We start from the raw sequence: 16,103 nt of genomic DNA, 5'->3' as shown, positions 1-16,103 counted from the left end.
CCTCCTCCTTCCCCTCTTCCCTAACCAAAACTTTATTTTTATTTATTTAAAGAATGAAAATCTTAAGTCAAAAACACGATTTATTCAATCATGAAAATTTTGTTTATTTTCCTTTATTTTCCTTTTTTCCTTTTTTTTTCAATTCTATTTTCTTTCTTTTTTTATAACAATTTAACGAGTTCTAGAACTTTCTATTCTAATAGAAATCCCCTCAGTCTGTCATTTCCACACACACGTACACGCATCGATTCGGTAGTTTTTTTTTTTTTTTTTCTTAAATACTTATTTTTCCGTTTTTATTTTTATTATTATTATCATCATCATCATCATCATCATTATTAATCTAACCGTTTCTAAATAATCTAAATACTTTTTTTTATTTATTTAAATAATAATAATAATAATATATCAAATAAAAACTAATGGAAAAATTATGTGAAAATTAATCAAATCCTTTAGAAACGATTATTATTATTATTATTATTTTTATTATTATTATTAGTATTGTTTTTTTATACGTGTATAATTCGCGATTGGATTTCACATAAAATTTTTTTATTTTATTTAAATACACTCACTTTATGTGTTAATAATTATTATTATTATTATCGAAACGAAATGACGTAAAAACCGTCGACACGAAACACACAATTATAATAATTTATGTTTATGTGTTGATGAAATTATGTTTTCACTCATTTGTCACCAAAACATACACAAAACAAAACACAAAATTAAAACACGTTTGTGATGACGTAATCACACACACACACACACAAAAAAACAATAATACTGTATTAAAATTGTTTTTATTATTATTATTATTAATAATTTAACCATATAAAATTTTTCAACGTGTGCGTATCGATTAATTTATTACATTATTAATAATGATTATTATTATTATTATTATTATTATTATTATTATTTTATATACATATATTATTATTATTATTGTTGTTGTTGTTGTTATTAAAAAGTTCGTTTCAAAACTAAATCAAATATATTTTTCAAAAGATATAACATCATAATAATATAAATTAAATGTAATAATTTATTGTTCAAGTCCCGCCTTCTGTTCTCTTCTGCGCTCAACCCCTTTCCCAGGGGTTTAAAATTAAAACGTTTTATATCAAAGAGAGGTAGGGGGTTGAAAACCTATATTATTTTATCATTATTATTATTATTATTGTTGTCGCACCTAAAATAACAAAGGTGTAACGGTGTATTTGGATGTTTGAAGAGTTTTATATAAAATTTATCTAATAAAATATTTTATTTATTATTATTGATAGTAATAATAATAATAATAATAAAAATGAAAATAATAATAATGACGTAGTTTGAGTTATTAATCGTAATTTTTTATATTAAAATTATTAATAGAACGGTGTTAAAATAAGTGGAAATAAAAATAATTTTTTTTTATCGGGGGTTTTCTATTACTCTCGCCATATTAATAATTTTTTATTACTTATTTATTATCACCGTTATTAATACATAATTTATTAATAATAATATTTCAGTAATAATTATTTAATTACGGGTAATAAAACGTTTTTAACACTAAAAAAAAAAATTATTTAATTTTTTAAAAATTACCACCCCTTCCACGACCGATCAATCACATCAACAACTTATTAAATCGAATAATAAATTTATTTATTTATTTACGTACGAAACAACCCTTAATTAAATATAATTTTTTTTTTCTATACAAATTTTAGAATGACGACATCTTTAAACCATGTTGATAATGATGATGATAAAAAAAAAAATACATGAAACCTTTTGGAATTGATCGTATGGTAAACCAACCCCGAGTGAGAAGGGTGAACAAAATTTTCTTACGTTTATTTCATTCGTGGAAATTCATTTTAAGAAGACTTTTACAGTTTTAATAATATTTACCGGGGGTAAGTTCTTTTTATAAAAATTCATAATTTTAATTTTATGTTTTCCTTCTTCTCTTTAATCTCAGTATAAAAAACACTGATCTAAATTTCACTTGCAGATATTATTATTATTATTATTATTATTATTATTATTATTATTTTTAATATAATCATCATCATCATCATCATCATCATCATGATTATTATTATTATTATTATTATTATTATTATTATTATTATTATTATTATTATTTTTAACTTTAGAATCTTTTGATTGCATTATATTTGGTACAGGTATATATTTAAAAAGCGGAATGAGAAATATAACGAGAAGGTGGAGTTATTAAAAAAGTAATTTTACGCTTTTAATTTTTTCTTTTTTTCGTTTTTCTGCTCGGAAAATTTTTTTTTATTTTATTTTATTATCGAGAGTTTTCTTGAGGTTTTTAAACCTTTTTAAAATATTAAAATGTAGATTATTTTTATTATTATTATGACATCGCGAAACTATGATTGACAGTAGTTGCGTATATTTGAGAGTACGCGAGTATTTTAACGGGGGGGGGGAGGGGGCAAAAAATTTTATTTTAAGGGTAGTTTTTTTTCCCCTTTGAGGGTGGGAAAACAATACACGTGAAATATATATTTTGATGAATATAAAATTCACGACGTCCCTTCATTTTTTTTTTTTTTTTGTCTTTCTCGATTCAAACAAATTCGATTGAAATCAAAGAGTTAACATTTAACTGTCATTTGTTTAACAAAAAAAAAAAAAAAAAAAATTTAATATTAATAACAACAAACAAATCCGTTCAAGAACAAAAAGGAGGAAAGGGGGAGGAGAAGGGGGAGGGGGAAAAATCGGTAAAGTTAAAAATATAAAATAAACAATTTTCATTTAAAAAATATTAAAAAAAAGATAATATGTGTTTTATACTTTTGAATTTGCTCGAGGGTGAAAAGGGTTTTTTTTTTTTTTTACCGAGAAAAAGATTCAGGAATTGTGTAAACAAAGAATAGAAAATAATAATAATAATAATAATAATAATAAAAGGAAGGAAAACGAAGGAAAAAAAGGAAACCCGTAAAAGGATTCTCTCACGTCAATCAATATTCAGGAAAATGCAAATTATTTTTTAACATATGAATTCCTGTCGTGTGTGTTTATTTAGGATCAATTAAAATATAAAATGGTGGCGAGCATTATAACGTTACAAAAACAAATTTTTTTCTATAAATAATAAAAAAATGAAAATGATAATAATAGTAATAATAATAATAATAATAATTTAGGTCGGAGGTCACGAAAAAAAAAAAAAAGGGAAATTTGTCGCCGTAAGACAAAAAAAAAATACTTGCGACAAAATTTAAAAAATAAAAATTCTTATCAACGTAAACAAACAAATACACTCGTGTTCATCTTATCGGTGCGCGCGCAGAAAAAAACGATATTGTCGATAAATAAATATCTTCTGCTAGTAAATAAATAAATAAATAAATTTTTATATAAACCGTTATGAGAAAACAAAAACAAACTCGTTATTATTAGTAATAATAATAATATTCATTTAATCGATAACGCGACGTGATAGCGAGAGAGGGGGAGGGGAGAAGGAGGAGGAGGAGGAGAGGGAGGGGAATAAGATATTTTCCGATTACGCGATAAATTTCGATTAATCGAATTTTTATTGATATATTTTATTGATAGGTGGATATTAAATAAAAAAAAAAAAAAAAGAAAATTTTAGTTTTTTCCGACGTTAATAATTAGAATCGAGTAAATAAATAAATAAATAAAATGGAGAGGTGGGAGAAAGTGGGAGAGTAGAGGGGAAGGAGAGGGGAAAAGGGGGAGGAGAGGGAGAGAAATTTTTTTATTTTTTTTTTACCCCCTTTCATCCCCATTTTCATTTTCATTTCCGTTTATCGTACGTTTTTTGCGGGTTTTTTTTTTTTTTATAAAAGAGGAAAAAAAAAATTAAAGTTAATTTAAAAAGTCGTTAATTTTGTCATTTTTTTTTTTTTTTAAATACGTAACGGATTTATTGAATCGTGTTTCATTCATTCATTCATTCATTTTTTTTTTTTTATTTCTTCCCCCAAAAAAAAAATGTCATTTTTGAATTTAAAAAAAAAAAAAAACTTCTGCTAACGACGTTTACGTTTTTTTTTTTTTTTTTTTTTCCTCGACGATAAAAAACAATATTGTATCAATTTTAAATCAACAGCGTGTGAATAATCAAAATCAGACCATGTTTAAAAAAAAAAAAATGCTTTGAACTCGTTTCGATACGTTAAACACCGTACCTAAAAAAAAAAAAAATTTTCCGGAAAATAACAGAAAAGAGATATGAGAATAAAATAAAATCATAAACGTCCTTAAATATTTAATAAGATGATGATGATGATGATGATGATTGTACCAATAATTGGAAATTTACCGAAAATTATCTCGAGTGTTTTTCTTCTCCCTTTTTTTTTTTTTATGTTTTCGATGATTGATTGCGAACATGTTTTGTTTATAAGATAACCTTTTATGTATCATCATCATCATCATCATCATCATCATCATCATCATCATCATCATCATCATCGTCATCAACATCATAGTCATCATCATCGTCATCAACATCATAGTCATCATCATCATTATTATTATTATTAGCAATTCGTTTAATGTTTTTTGTTTTTTTTTTGTGTTTGTGATAATAATTAATAATTTTTTGTTTGTCGTTTGTTGTTTGTCGTTTATTGTTTGTTGTTTGTTGTTTGTTGTTTGTTGTTGTTGTGGTTGTTTTTCCTTTTGAAAACGTTAAAAAGTTAAGTTAAAAAAAACCCCTCGGATTCGTATATAAGGAAGGTATCAAATTCAATCATTTACCAAAGCGATTATGTAGAAAAGAAGAACAAACAAAAAGAAATTCAGAAATGGAGGTGGAAGGAAATGGCTTCGAGACAAAAGGGAAATCTGATATTGGGGGCCCTCGAGAGACAATCTGTCATTCCCACTCTCTCTCTCTCTCTCTCTCTCTTTATTTAAACAAATAAAATTGTTTTCAATACGGTTTTTCTTTTTTTAATTAATTGTTGATCACTTATAGTTGTTTACCCTGTCATGTGCCACGATGCCTTAAAGGGATTTTAATTTTTTTCGGGGCCTTCGATAACATCTTCGGTAGCCTCTTGTCATTCATAATCGTTGTAATGAATTATTATTATTATTATTATTATTTTATTACTTTTTAGTAAGGAAAGAAAGAATTTTTTTTTCTTTTTTTTATTCCCGCAAGTATTTTTTTTTCGATTGTGTATAGAGAAAAAAAAAAAGGATTTGTTGTTAAAATTGAATCGATATAGTTTGTGTTTGTGTTTTTGTTGTTTGTTAATACGAAGGTGAACGTAGATTTGTATATATAAATTACATAACTGAGATTAGGCGAATAAATAACAAAGAAAAGGGTGAGCCCACCCAGATGTACAAACAACAACTTCGTGCAAAAATAAGGGATGGTTATAACAATAACTGTTTTTAAAATAACATATACAAACTACCCTTATTTCACTCGAGAGGTTTACATATTTGTTTAACAATTTTTTTTAAACTCGCTCTTTAAACTCGCTTCTTTTTTTTTTTTTTTAAATTATTATAAATAAAATGGATACGTACGATCAATAATAATAATAATAAGTAAATATATTTATTAATAAATTATAAATAAAAAGTAATAATAAATAAATAAATAAATTAAACAAAGTGTTGAAATTAATTATATCGAGTTAGTCAAGTTTTTTCAATTGGAAACAATGTTTTGAAATTAATTACATCTCAGAGTTTCCTTCGATATCCGAGATTCAATTCTTGGTCGAGTTATGAGTGTAACAGGGGATTTTGGGGATCGTATTGTGGTCTAGGAGCAGAATATTCGGGATCTAAGGGGGCGTCGTTTTGGGATCCAGGCATAGCGAATCCAGGGTCTAATTGGCTTTCTCCTTGAGGATCATTTTGAGGTCTAGGAGCGGAATATTCGGGATCTAAGGGTGCGTCGTTTTGAGATCCAGGCATAGCGAATCCGGGGTCTAATTGGCTTTCTCCTTGAGGATCGTCTTGAGGTCTAGGAGCGGAATATTCGGGATCTAAGGGTGCGTCGTTTTGAGATCCAGGCATAGCGAATCCGGGGTCTAATTGGCTTTCTCCTTGAGGATCGTCTTGAGGTCTAGGAGCGGAATATTCGGGATCTAAGGGGGCGTCGTTTTGGGATCCAGGCATAGCGAATCCAGGGTCTAATTGGCTTTCTCCTTGAGGATCGTCTTGAGGTCTAGGAGCGGAATATTCGGGATCTAAGGGGGCGTCGTTTTGAGATCCAGGCATAGCGAATCCAGGGTCTAATTGGCTTTCTCCTTGAGGATCATCTTGAGGTCTAGGAGCAGAATATTCGGGATCTAAGGGGGCGTCGTTTTGAGATCCAGGCAAAGCAAATCCAGGATCCATTTGACTGCCACTTTGTTGTCCGGGACCGGCGAATCCTGGATCTAATTGAATGTGATCCAAATGTTCGGGTCCGGCAAATCCAGGATCTAATTGACTGCCACCTTGCGGTCCTGATCCAGCAAATCCAGGGTCCATTTGACTGCCACCTTGGTTTCCATTACCGGCAAATCCAGGATCCATTTGACTGCCTCCTTGGTTTCCATTACCGGCAAATCCAGGATCCATTTGACTGCCACCTTGTTGTCCGGGACCGGCGAATCCTGGATCTAATTGAATGTTGTCCTGATGTTCGGGGCCAGCAAATCCAGGGTCTAATTGCATGTCGCCTTGATGTCCAGGGTTCATTTGGCTGCCACCTTGCTGTCCGGGACCGGCAAATCCTGGATCTAATTGAATATTGTCCTGATGTTCGGGTCCAGCAAATCCAGGATCTAATTGACTGCCACCTTGTGGTCCTGATCCAGCAAATCCAGGATCCATTTGGCTACCACCTTGTTGTCCGGGACCGGCAAATCCTGGATCTAATTGAATGTTGTCCTGATGTTGGGGTCCGGCAAATCCTGGATCCATTTGACTGCCACCTTGGTTACCGGCAAACCCGGGATCTAATTGAATATATTTTATATTTACCGGTTTGAGTACATCCAACATGGCTTCTTCAACGTACGGTTCAGACTTTAAATGTTTAGAATCAACGACATATTTTTTCTCATTCCAAGCGTCGCCATCTTTTTTCATTTCACTTAAGGTTTTGCTTATCGATTCATTTAATAATAATAATAATAACAAAATAACCGATGTTATCTTAACCGACTCCATTTTTTTAAATTATTTATTTATTTAAATCAAAAAATTTTTTTAACGTTACATAAATTATTTTCTTCACTATTGAATAAAATTTATGTATTTATGTATGTATTTATGTATTCACGTTATATAAAACTTTAAATTTTTTAATTTTTCGTAACTTTTTGCACTGACTGCGTTTATGTGTTTCTCCTTCTGAATCCAAACTATTTATAATGATACACAGGGAAATGCTAAATAATAAATATCAAAAATTATCAATTTTTCTTATCAGTGTTACCGTCATTATTATTATTATTATTTATTCAACGTTAATTATAGCACATTTTAAATCTTATCGTATAAAAAAAAAAAAAATTTTAATTATTTATTATTATTATTATTATTATTATTATTAATTTACTTAGAATAAATCATTATTACGATCAATGATTCATACAAGGTTTCATTATTATTATTATCATTATTATTATTTTGATTTACGTTGAGATTTAAGGTAATAAATAAATAAATAAAATAATTGTTTAAAAAAATTTACATTGTCTAACCGTGTCAATCTCATAAAAAAAATTTTATTTTAAATTTGTCGTCGTATGCGGAGCGTATGTGTGTTTGTGTTTGTTTGCGTTTGTTGCGGATGGATTTGTCGAGGGGTGTGTTTTAGTATTTTTTATATCTCCGTAACAAACGGGATAAAAATAAGGCAGATGAGAAGATGAAAAGATAAATTTTTCATTTTTTTTTTTTTTTTATTATGTAAATTTAATAGTAATAACAATTTAACTGTATTAAATGTGTGTGAGAGAGAGAGAGAAAGAGAAAAAGAGAGAGAGAGAGGACGAAAGAGATTATAAATACATAAACAAAATTTAAAAAATAATTTTTTGTTTTTTTTTTTTTTACGTGGGGCCTTTGTTGGGCATCCAAAAAAAAAATTTTTTCGACCATTTGTTTTTTTAATCTTTTCCAATATGGCCTCTCACTCTCTCTCTCTCTCTCTCTCTCTCTCTCTCTCTCTATTTTTTTAACGTATTTGTCTAGTATTAATTTATTATTAAACTTCTCGTTCCAATTACCTTGATCTATTATTATCAGTCTGGCATATGATTTATTATTATTATTATTACAGCAAGTATTTAAATTTATCACTGATAATAATAATAATAATAATAATAAATTACAATAAAAAAAAAGAATAAACAATGTTATTATTATTATTATTTATAATAATGTCGAGGTTTTTTTTTATTTTTTTTTTTTTTAGGAAAAATATTATTATTATTTGTTTTTTTTTTTTTTTGAAATTTTAAAGGAGACAGTAAAAGTCATTTCTGAACGTACCTTTCATTTTGATTAATAAATAAATAAATAAATAAATAAACATTTTACATGAATAATAATAAATTTATTAATTAAAATAACATTTAACAAAATATATCACAGCCCAAAAAAAAAAAAAAAATTTAATAGTAAAATAAAATGAAATTATTAATTAATAAGAAATGATGATGATAGTAATAATAATAATAATAAATGTAATGATTTGAAAAAAAAAATTTGAAATTTTAGATGATTCATCTTCTGCATCTGCAAATTCCATTTCTGCATCTACCACCTTTGTATCTTTTTGTGAGACAATGAGCGGCACAAGCAGAATGATTCAATGATCCCCAAGGTGTGCTAGCACTCAATAAGTCACATGTTGCTCTACGAAACCTTCCTTTGGCATCTTCTTCACCGGCTAAACAAACATAAAAATGGTAACAAAAGAAAAGAAAAAAATGATACTCACGGTGGCGAAACGTTATTGCGAAGAGAAAATAAAAATTTACTCACCGACAGGATTCAAATCAACATTTTCCGAGGTAAGTTCTCCCATGTATTCTTCAACTTGAAAATCCGCATCGCTATCATTATTATTATTATTAAGTACGGGCACGGCAGAAACAAAAGCCATAAAAATGGCGAATAAGAAAAAAACAATCGTTAATCCGTTCATTTTTGAAAAATAAAACTTTAACAAACTGTTTGTTTGTGTTTTGTAAGCTTAAAGTTTTATTTGATAACAAAAATGACATTGACTCGAGTTTATATAGTCAGCAATAAGGAAAAAAAGGGAATCCCATTAAAAATTAAATTTATTTGAGAAAAGGTGGGAATCCCCCCCGATAATCATTTTAAATGTGAAAATCGCGTCAACGTTCATTTATATTAGGTTAATTTTATTCGTTACAAAAAAAAAAAAAAAACTCGTGCCTGAATTCCATTCATAATAACCGGAAAGTCACGTGAGTAAGTACCTGATATTTCTAAAATTCTCTCGTAATTTACATGAATGATTTGCAAGATTTTCTCTCTCTCTCTAACTTATTCTATTTCGTATGGTCGATTTAATTTTTTTTTTTTTTTTATTTTTGTTGTTGTTGTTGTTGTTGTCGTGAGTTAATGATGATGTTTGTTTGTTTGTTTGTTTTTTTTTTTTCGGTTGAAACAATTTTAAAATTTACGATGTTTTTATACATTATTATTATTATTATTATTATTATTATTATTATTAAAATTTTTGGGTTACGGTTTTTACCGGTTAAAGGGTAAAAGAGTGATAATTTACGAAAAGGGATGAGCAGCGAGAGAAAAGGGATGAAAATATTTTTTTTTTTTTTTAAAATACGTCGTCGTAAAACGATTCGAAATTTGTTATCATCATTCGTTATCAATAGAATTCCGTTCGTTATTAATTAAAAACGCGGATTATTAATAATTTCCTTTTTAAATAACATATAAAAAAATTTAATAATTATTGATGTTAAAACGGTTTTTTATTATCATTATTATTATTATTCGAATGCGAAAGGGGGAGAGAGAGAGAGAGAGAGAGAGAGGAAAATAATAAAAATAAAAATAATAATTTTTTTTTTTTTTTTCCCTAAATTTAAAAGAAAACTGATTTGTAAAGGGGGGTGTTAATGACAGTTTTACCATTTTTTTATCACTCAATATGAATTTCAATTTTTTTTTTTTTTTTCTCGTCAAAGTAAAATGAATTTATTACGCCAATTGTCAAACATTGGAAAACTCGTCCTTCTTAAAAAAAAAAAAAATGGCGGGTAAAAAAAAAAAACAAAAAAAAAAAAAATTTTTTTTCTGGAAATTTTTTTTTTTTTTTGTAAAAAAATAATAATGATGATGATGATGATGATGATAATATATAATATTATAAACGATGTCGTCATCGTCATCGTCGTAGTCGTTTCTCAATAACTGGAAAGGGGTGATGGGCGTGGTTGTATTATTATTATTCTATAGTATTTACGTATTCAGCTGACCGGTTTTTTTTTTTCACCCATTTCGGGCACATTTTTGGGGCTGTTTTGAGGTTTTTTTCCTTTTTTCCTTTTTTTCCTTTTTTTTTTTTTTTTTTATTCCCGGTGATTCGACATTCGGTATTGATTTACACTTTTTTTTTTTTTTTTTTTTTTTCATTATTGGCACGTGATTGATGGTTTCGAAGGGCATAAAAAAGAGAGAGAGGGCATATAGGAAAAAGGAGAAGGCGGTTCCCTCAATTCATTAATACCAACAAAAAAAAAAAAAAAAAAAAATTGGTTCAAATCCAGAGAATTCTATTAAGAAAGAAAAAAAAAATTTTTTTTTTTAACGAGGGCGTTGTTAAATTTCGTTTGTTTTCGCGTAAAAAAAAATAAAAAAATGGAGGCACGTGCGTCGCTTTTCTTTTTTTTACCCAAAAAAAAAAGAAAACTAAAGAATATGATTAGGCTAAAATTTTCAGGAAAATTTCAAATTGTTAAATATATAACATAATTTATCGTTTTCGGTTTGTTTTCCTTTTTTTTTTTTTTTTTTTGTAAGAAATGATTTCAAAAGTTTATTGACTGATAAAAATAAAAATTAATAAATGTCACATAATAATAATAATAAAAGAAACAAAAATAAATACGCACGTGTCATTAACACAAATAATAAGTAATAAAACATTCTAACGACACGTTTAATTTTTTTTTTTTTTTTTTTTTGAAATAATGATAATAATGATTTATTAATTAAAATCTATCATTATTTAAAAGAAAAAACGATGACGATGATGATGACGTAACGTAAAATAAAAATTAAATTTATTTTCTCATCATCCATAACCGCCATTTTTATTTTTAATACATAAAACGATTTAATCAATCTCACTTATTATGTCATTTACAAGTTTTTACCACATTTTCTTCACGAGTTAAATCACGTTATTAGGGAGGAAGGGAGGAAGGAGAGGGATGAAGGGGGAAGGGGGGGGAATGCGTTAGGTAGGCAGGTAAAAAAAAAAAATTACGATGACGATGAAAATCAAGGATGCGCAAAAAATTTGTTAAACTTAATAAATAATAATAATAATAAGAAGAAGAATTTTTAAACCTTTCGTCGTCGTCGTTATTATTATTATTATTATTTTTTTTTTTTGTTAAGGAAAAAAAAAAAAAAATTTTTTTTTTACGATCGGGAACAAACAATACGGTTGATATTACACGCTCTAATGCCTCCACATTTACCCCACTCCTGACAACAAATTCATTAATAATTTTCTTTTTACCCTTAGATACACCGGGGGGGGGGAGGGTTGACACTTGAAAATTTACCCGAGTTTTTTATTTTATTTTAACATAATCGTTTTTTTTTTGTTTGTCGTTCTATTCCTGTCGGACTCTCTCTATTTCAATAATTAATAACTTATCAGGAGCAATAATAATAATAATAATAATAATAATAATAATAATAATTAATAATAATAATAATAATAATAAATTTTCCCAAACTTTAATCGTTTACGATTTTTTAACCGGTTTTAACCGGACATAAGTTAAACACTGTCGGGAAACACCCGAGGGAAAAAAAAAACGCGAGATAATGATGATGATGATAAATATGTGTGTGTGTGTGTGTGTGTAAGGGAAATAATAATTTTAGATTATTAAGGATTTGTTAGAAAAAAAAAATTTCCCCGATTTTCGAGAGATTTCGAGTAAAACAAACAACAAACAAGCATGCCGCGTGCGTGCGTGTGTGCGTGTGCGTGCACGTGTTTTTTTCGGGTAAATTAAAGGAAAAATAAAATTTGCTTTTAACATGATAAATATTTGACTTTGCAAAAAGGCAGAAATTTGATATATATATATAGATAGATAGATAGACGGATTGTAACAAATGTCAGATGGTTTGATGAAATTTTTTTTAAAAAAGGTTGTTGTTGGGAGGTTTGGATTAAAACGATCCTTTCGTATGTATTACGTCATACAGGTGATGATATCCTTAAAAAGAATTGTGTTTAAAACCCCCTGGAGTATAATTTGGAAAATTAAGTGTGAAAAAGTCAATCAATCTTTTCCAAAATTGTGATTTTCATCCCTTGTTAAATGTCCCCCTCTCTCTCTCTCTTTCCTATAATTGTTTTGCTACTGTTATTTAGGTTCACCCCCCGGGGAGTGTTTTGTATTATTTTTAGGGGTTGATGTTTTTATATATTCGATTTTTAAAATATTAAAAATCGAAAAAAAAAAAATTGGATTTTTTAAATTTCGGTTTTAAGTAATAAAAAAATTTTTTTTTTTTTTTTTTTGCTACGGTTCACAATTAAAGTCATTAACAAAGTCATTTAAATGATAATTATATAAGTGTCAAAAGGTTCGTGACGATGCTGCGTTGCCAATTCGTACACACACAGACAAAATATACGTTTTAATACTAAAAAAAAAGGAAATTACCGGGAGGGGGGGTTTTATCGGGCCCCGAAAAATAGTGTTGTTTGAAAGAATGAGAATAAACGACCTGAACGGTAAAAACAAAATGGAGGGAGGAGATGAATAAAAATAAAAAAAAATTTTTCTTGCCTCGTATTCAAATCCATCTCCATATGTCGACCATTTTATGTAAATCCTTTTTATAAAATGAATAAATTATTTAGTCAGGCGTGTTGAATTTATTTATTTATTTATATTTAATATGTTTATTTGACTTTAATTTATACTTCATTACGTTTCTATTTATTAATTTTATAGTCCGCCATATTTTTTTTTTTTTTTTTTTTGATACCCTTTTTTGAAAATGCCAATTTTCTTTCAATCGTTTTGATTCTTGTGAGAGTGCGTGCGTGCGCGTGAGTGTGTACGTTTGTAGTATAATCGTTAGGGGGATCGAAGAAGAAGGAAAAAAAAAAGTATGATGGCGATGTGGTAAATGACGTCAGAAAGAATCGACTCATCCACCGCCTTCTTAAAAAAAAAAACAAAAGGGAATTTAATCGTTGGTGTTTTGTTAATGAGGCAGGATAAAAGACGAACGAAATTCGTATATATATTCGTCTTGTTGTCTCTCACTTCTCAAATAAAAAATCCCTTCTTTTTTTTTTTTTTTTTTTTTCGTGACTAATTGAGTTGAAAAATGAACCTTTGAGGGATGGGGGGGTTGAAAAACTCTTTGAAAATCAAAAACATGTATCCACTCATTTATCATTCTTCATTTCGAAATCGATTTAAAACCATTTTTTTTTTTTTTTTTAAATATACATTAATTATGATCGTTGACGTGTAAAGAAAAAGTACTAAAAAAAAAAGAAAAGGATAAAAAATAAAAAAAAAAAAAAACAATTTCAATAGTTTTGATTGACGAGTAATCGAAATCCGTTTTTCGAATTCGCTGCCATTTTCACTCATTTAAAAAAAAAAAAAAAAAAATCGACTTTTCCAATTATAATTAATTTTATTTTATTCATTCGTTTATTATTTTTTATATACGCGATAATAATAATGATGGTGATGGTGGTGGTGGTGATGGTGGTGGTGGTGATGGTGGCGGTGGTGGTGGTGGTGGCGATGGCGACGTCGAACGTGACGTTTACGGGGGGGGGGGAATATGGCGGAAGGGGAAAGCTTTTTAAAACAAGAGAACATGTTAAAGAAAAGTTTTAATTTTTCAAATTTATCCCAGGCTAATTGTTTGTTGTTTGTTTGTTTGTTTGTTGTTTGTTAAAAGGGATATAGATAAATAAATATTTTGACCATCACAAAGTGGTTTTAGTTAAATTGATACGATGAAAATCTTTTTTAAAAAAAAAAAAAAATATCAATTGCACGACATATACGTATCAAAGGGATGATGATGATGACGTTACTCCTTCTGCCACGAGTCGGATAACGATAATGCCACGATTACTTTTAAATAATAACGGTTAAAAAAAAAATTTTTTATAGTTCGAGTATATAAATGTTTTATTTATATATATATATATGTATGAAAAAAGAAAACGGGGGAAAAAATGTTTTTAATTTTAAGACGTGGGGGCTCCCATCAAAGGGACTTAAAATGGGGCCAGTGCAAGTGACACGGGAATAATGAATAGTCTCTGACGCACCGTCGCACCGTGCGTCGCAACATCATGTGTCGTCCATCGCCACCCCCCACCCCCACCACCACCGCCAAAACCTTTTCTTTAATATTTTCTAATGATTTTTAATGCGTTTTGTGTCAGTTTCATATGTTTCATCATTCATGTTATTTTATAACAAAAATCGGGGCGGGGGGGAGGGGGAGGGACGGGTACGAATTTTTTTATTCCACATAAGATTTTATTTAATTTCGATGACGTCATCACTAATAATTTTTATCGTTTTCATACGGGATTTTAAATGTGTTTAAAACAAAATGGCGGGTTTACAAAAAAATAATAATTATTTAACGTTTTGTGTATCAAATGTGTCAAGGGATATCAATTTTTCTTATCAATTTTTGTCTGTTGTTGTTGTTTCTTTATTATTATTATTATTATTATTTATAAATATTTTAAATTTTTGTTTTGTTATCATCAAGGTATTAAATTTGCAAAAATTTTTGAAGGAAAAAATAGGGTTAGGTAAATATTTTTAAAAAAATTGCACTTTTGTTTGTTTGTTTGTTTGTTTTCACGCGAGAAAATTTATGGCGTCCTTAAATATTTTTATTTTTTTCTAATGCCACTTTGAGGACATTTCCCGTTTAGATAAAAAAAATTATAAGGCTTAATTATTTAAATCGTTTTTCCGACATCGTTTTCTAATACTGCGATCATTTCCTTTTGTTTACTTCCGGTTTTTTTCGTATTTTTTACTTCCGTTCAGTGACGTCATACGGATCGCATTTCCCTCGTTTTCGGAATTCGATTCTCCCGAAATTTTTCTTCCCCTCGAATAAAAAAAAAAAGTATAACAAAGGAAAGGTTGCAGGCTTGTAAACGAGGTACCTCGTGATGAAATAAAAAAAACCTTATATAATGCAAACCTTAACCTTTAAAATTATTCACGCCTTAAATGTTTCCGATAATAATAATAATAATAAATTTTAGGCGCCAAATAATAAAATGTATCAATCAAACCAGGTGACTGATTTAAAAAAAGGGGAAAAAAACAGTAGTAATAATAATAATAATAAATCAAAATCCGAAAAAAAAAGAAAACGTAGATAGACGAAAATAAAAAATTATTATTATTATTATTATTATTATTATTATTATTATTATTATTATTATTATTATTATTATTATTATATAACAACCGGTTAAAGATAAAAATCAAATATTAATTTATATTAAAAAAAAAAAAAAAAAAGATGAAAATATTACGGTGGTGAGGGGGGTAAGGGGGTGAAGGGAGTGAAGGGGGGGGGGGTTTAATAATAAAACGAAAGCGTGAAAGGATTAAAAAAATTTTAATTTTTTAATAAATTTTTACTTAACCGATTCCTTTATGTCAAAATAAAATAAGAAAAATTTAAAAGGAGACAAAAAAAACAAACAACAACAAACAACAAGCAGCAAACAACAACGGCAACCCTTTACAACCCTTATTTGATGCGGTTAACGCCCTCTTAATAGATTTTTT

General features: G+C 28.2%; 2 protein-coding genes across 2 annotated transcripts; both read right to left on the bottom strand.

Moving 5' to 3' along the window:
- Positions 1-5,763: 5,763 nt before the first annotated feature.
- Phum_PHUM365710 (uncharacterized protein) lies at positions 5,764-7,203 on the bottom strand (the record flags this gene model as incomplete). Its single annotated transcript, XM_002428094.1, has 1 exon — positions 5,764-7,203. The coding sequence occupies one exon, from the start codon at positions 7,201-7,203 to the stop codon at positions 5,764-5,766; it is 1,440 nt and encodes a 479-aa protein (XP_002428139.1).
- A 1,375-nt stretch (positions 7,204-8,578) lies between these two features.
- Positions 8,579-9,228, bottom strand: Phum_PHUM365700 (Defensin precursor, putative). The gene is made up of 2 exons (XM_002428093.1): positions 9,028-9,228; positions 8,579-8,932 (listed from the first exon to the last, which is right to left on the bottom strand). Exons 1-2 carry the CDS (start codon positions 9,188-9,190, stop codon positions 8,766-8,768), a joined length of 330 nt encoding a protein of 109 aa, XP_002428138.1. The 5' UTR covers positions 9,191-9,228; the 3' UTR covers positions 8,579-8,765.
- Between the last annotated feature and the right edge of the window lie 6,875 nt (positions 9,229-16,103).

The sequence above is a fragment of the Pediculus humanus genome, genomic scaffold, assembly GCF_000006295.1.
Source record: "Pediculus humanus corporis 1103172107790 genomic scaffold, whole genome shotgun sequence".
In the NCBI taxonomy this organism is placed as follows: Eukaryota; Metazoa; Arthropoda; class Insecta; order Psocodea; family Pediculidae; genus Pediculus; species Pediculus humanus.
This window is presented reverse-complemented; position numbering and strand designations above follow the sequence as displayed.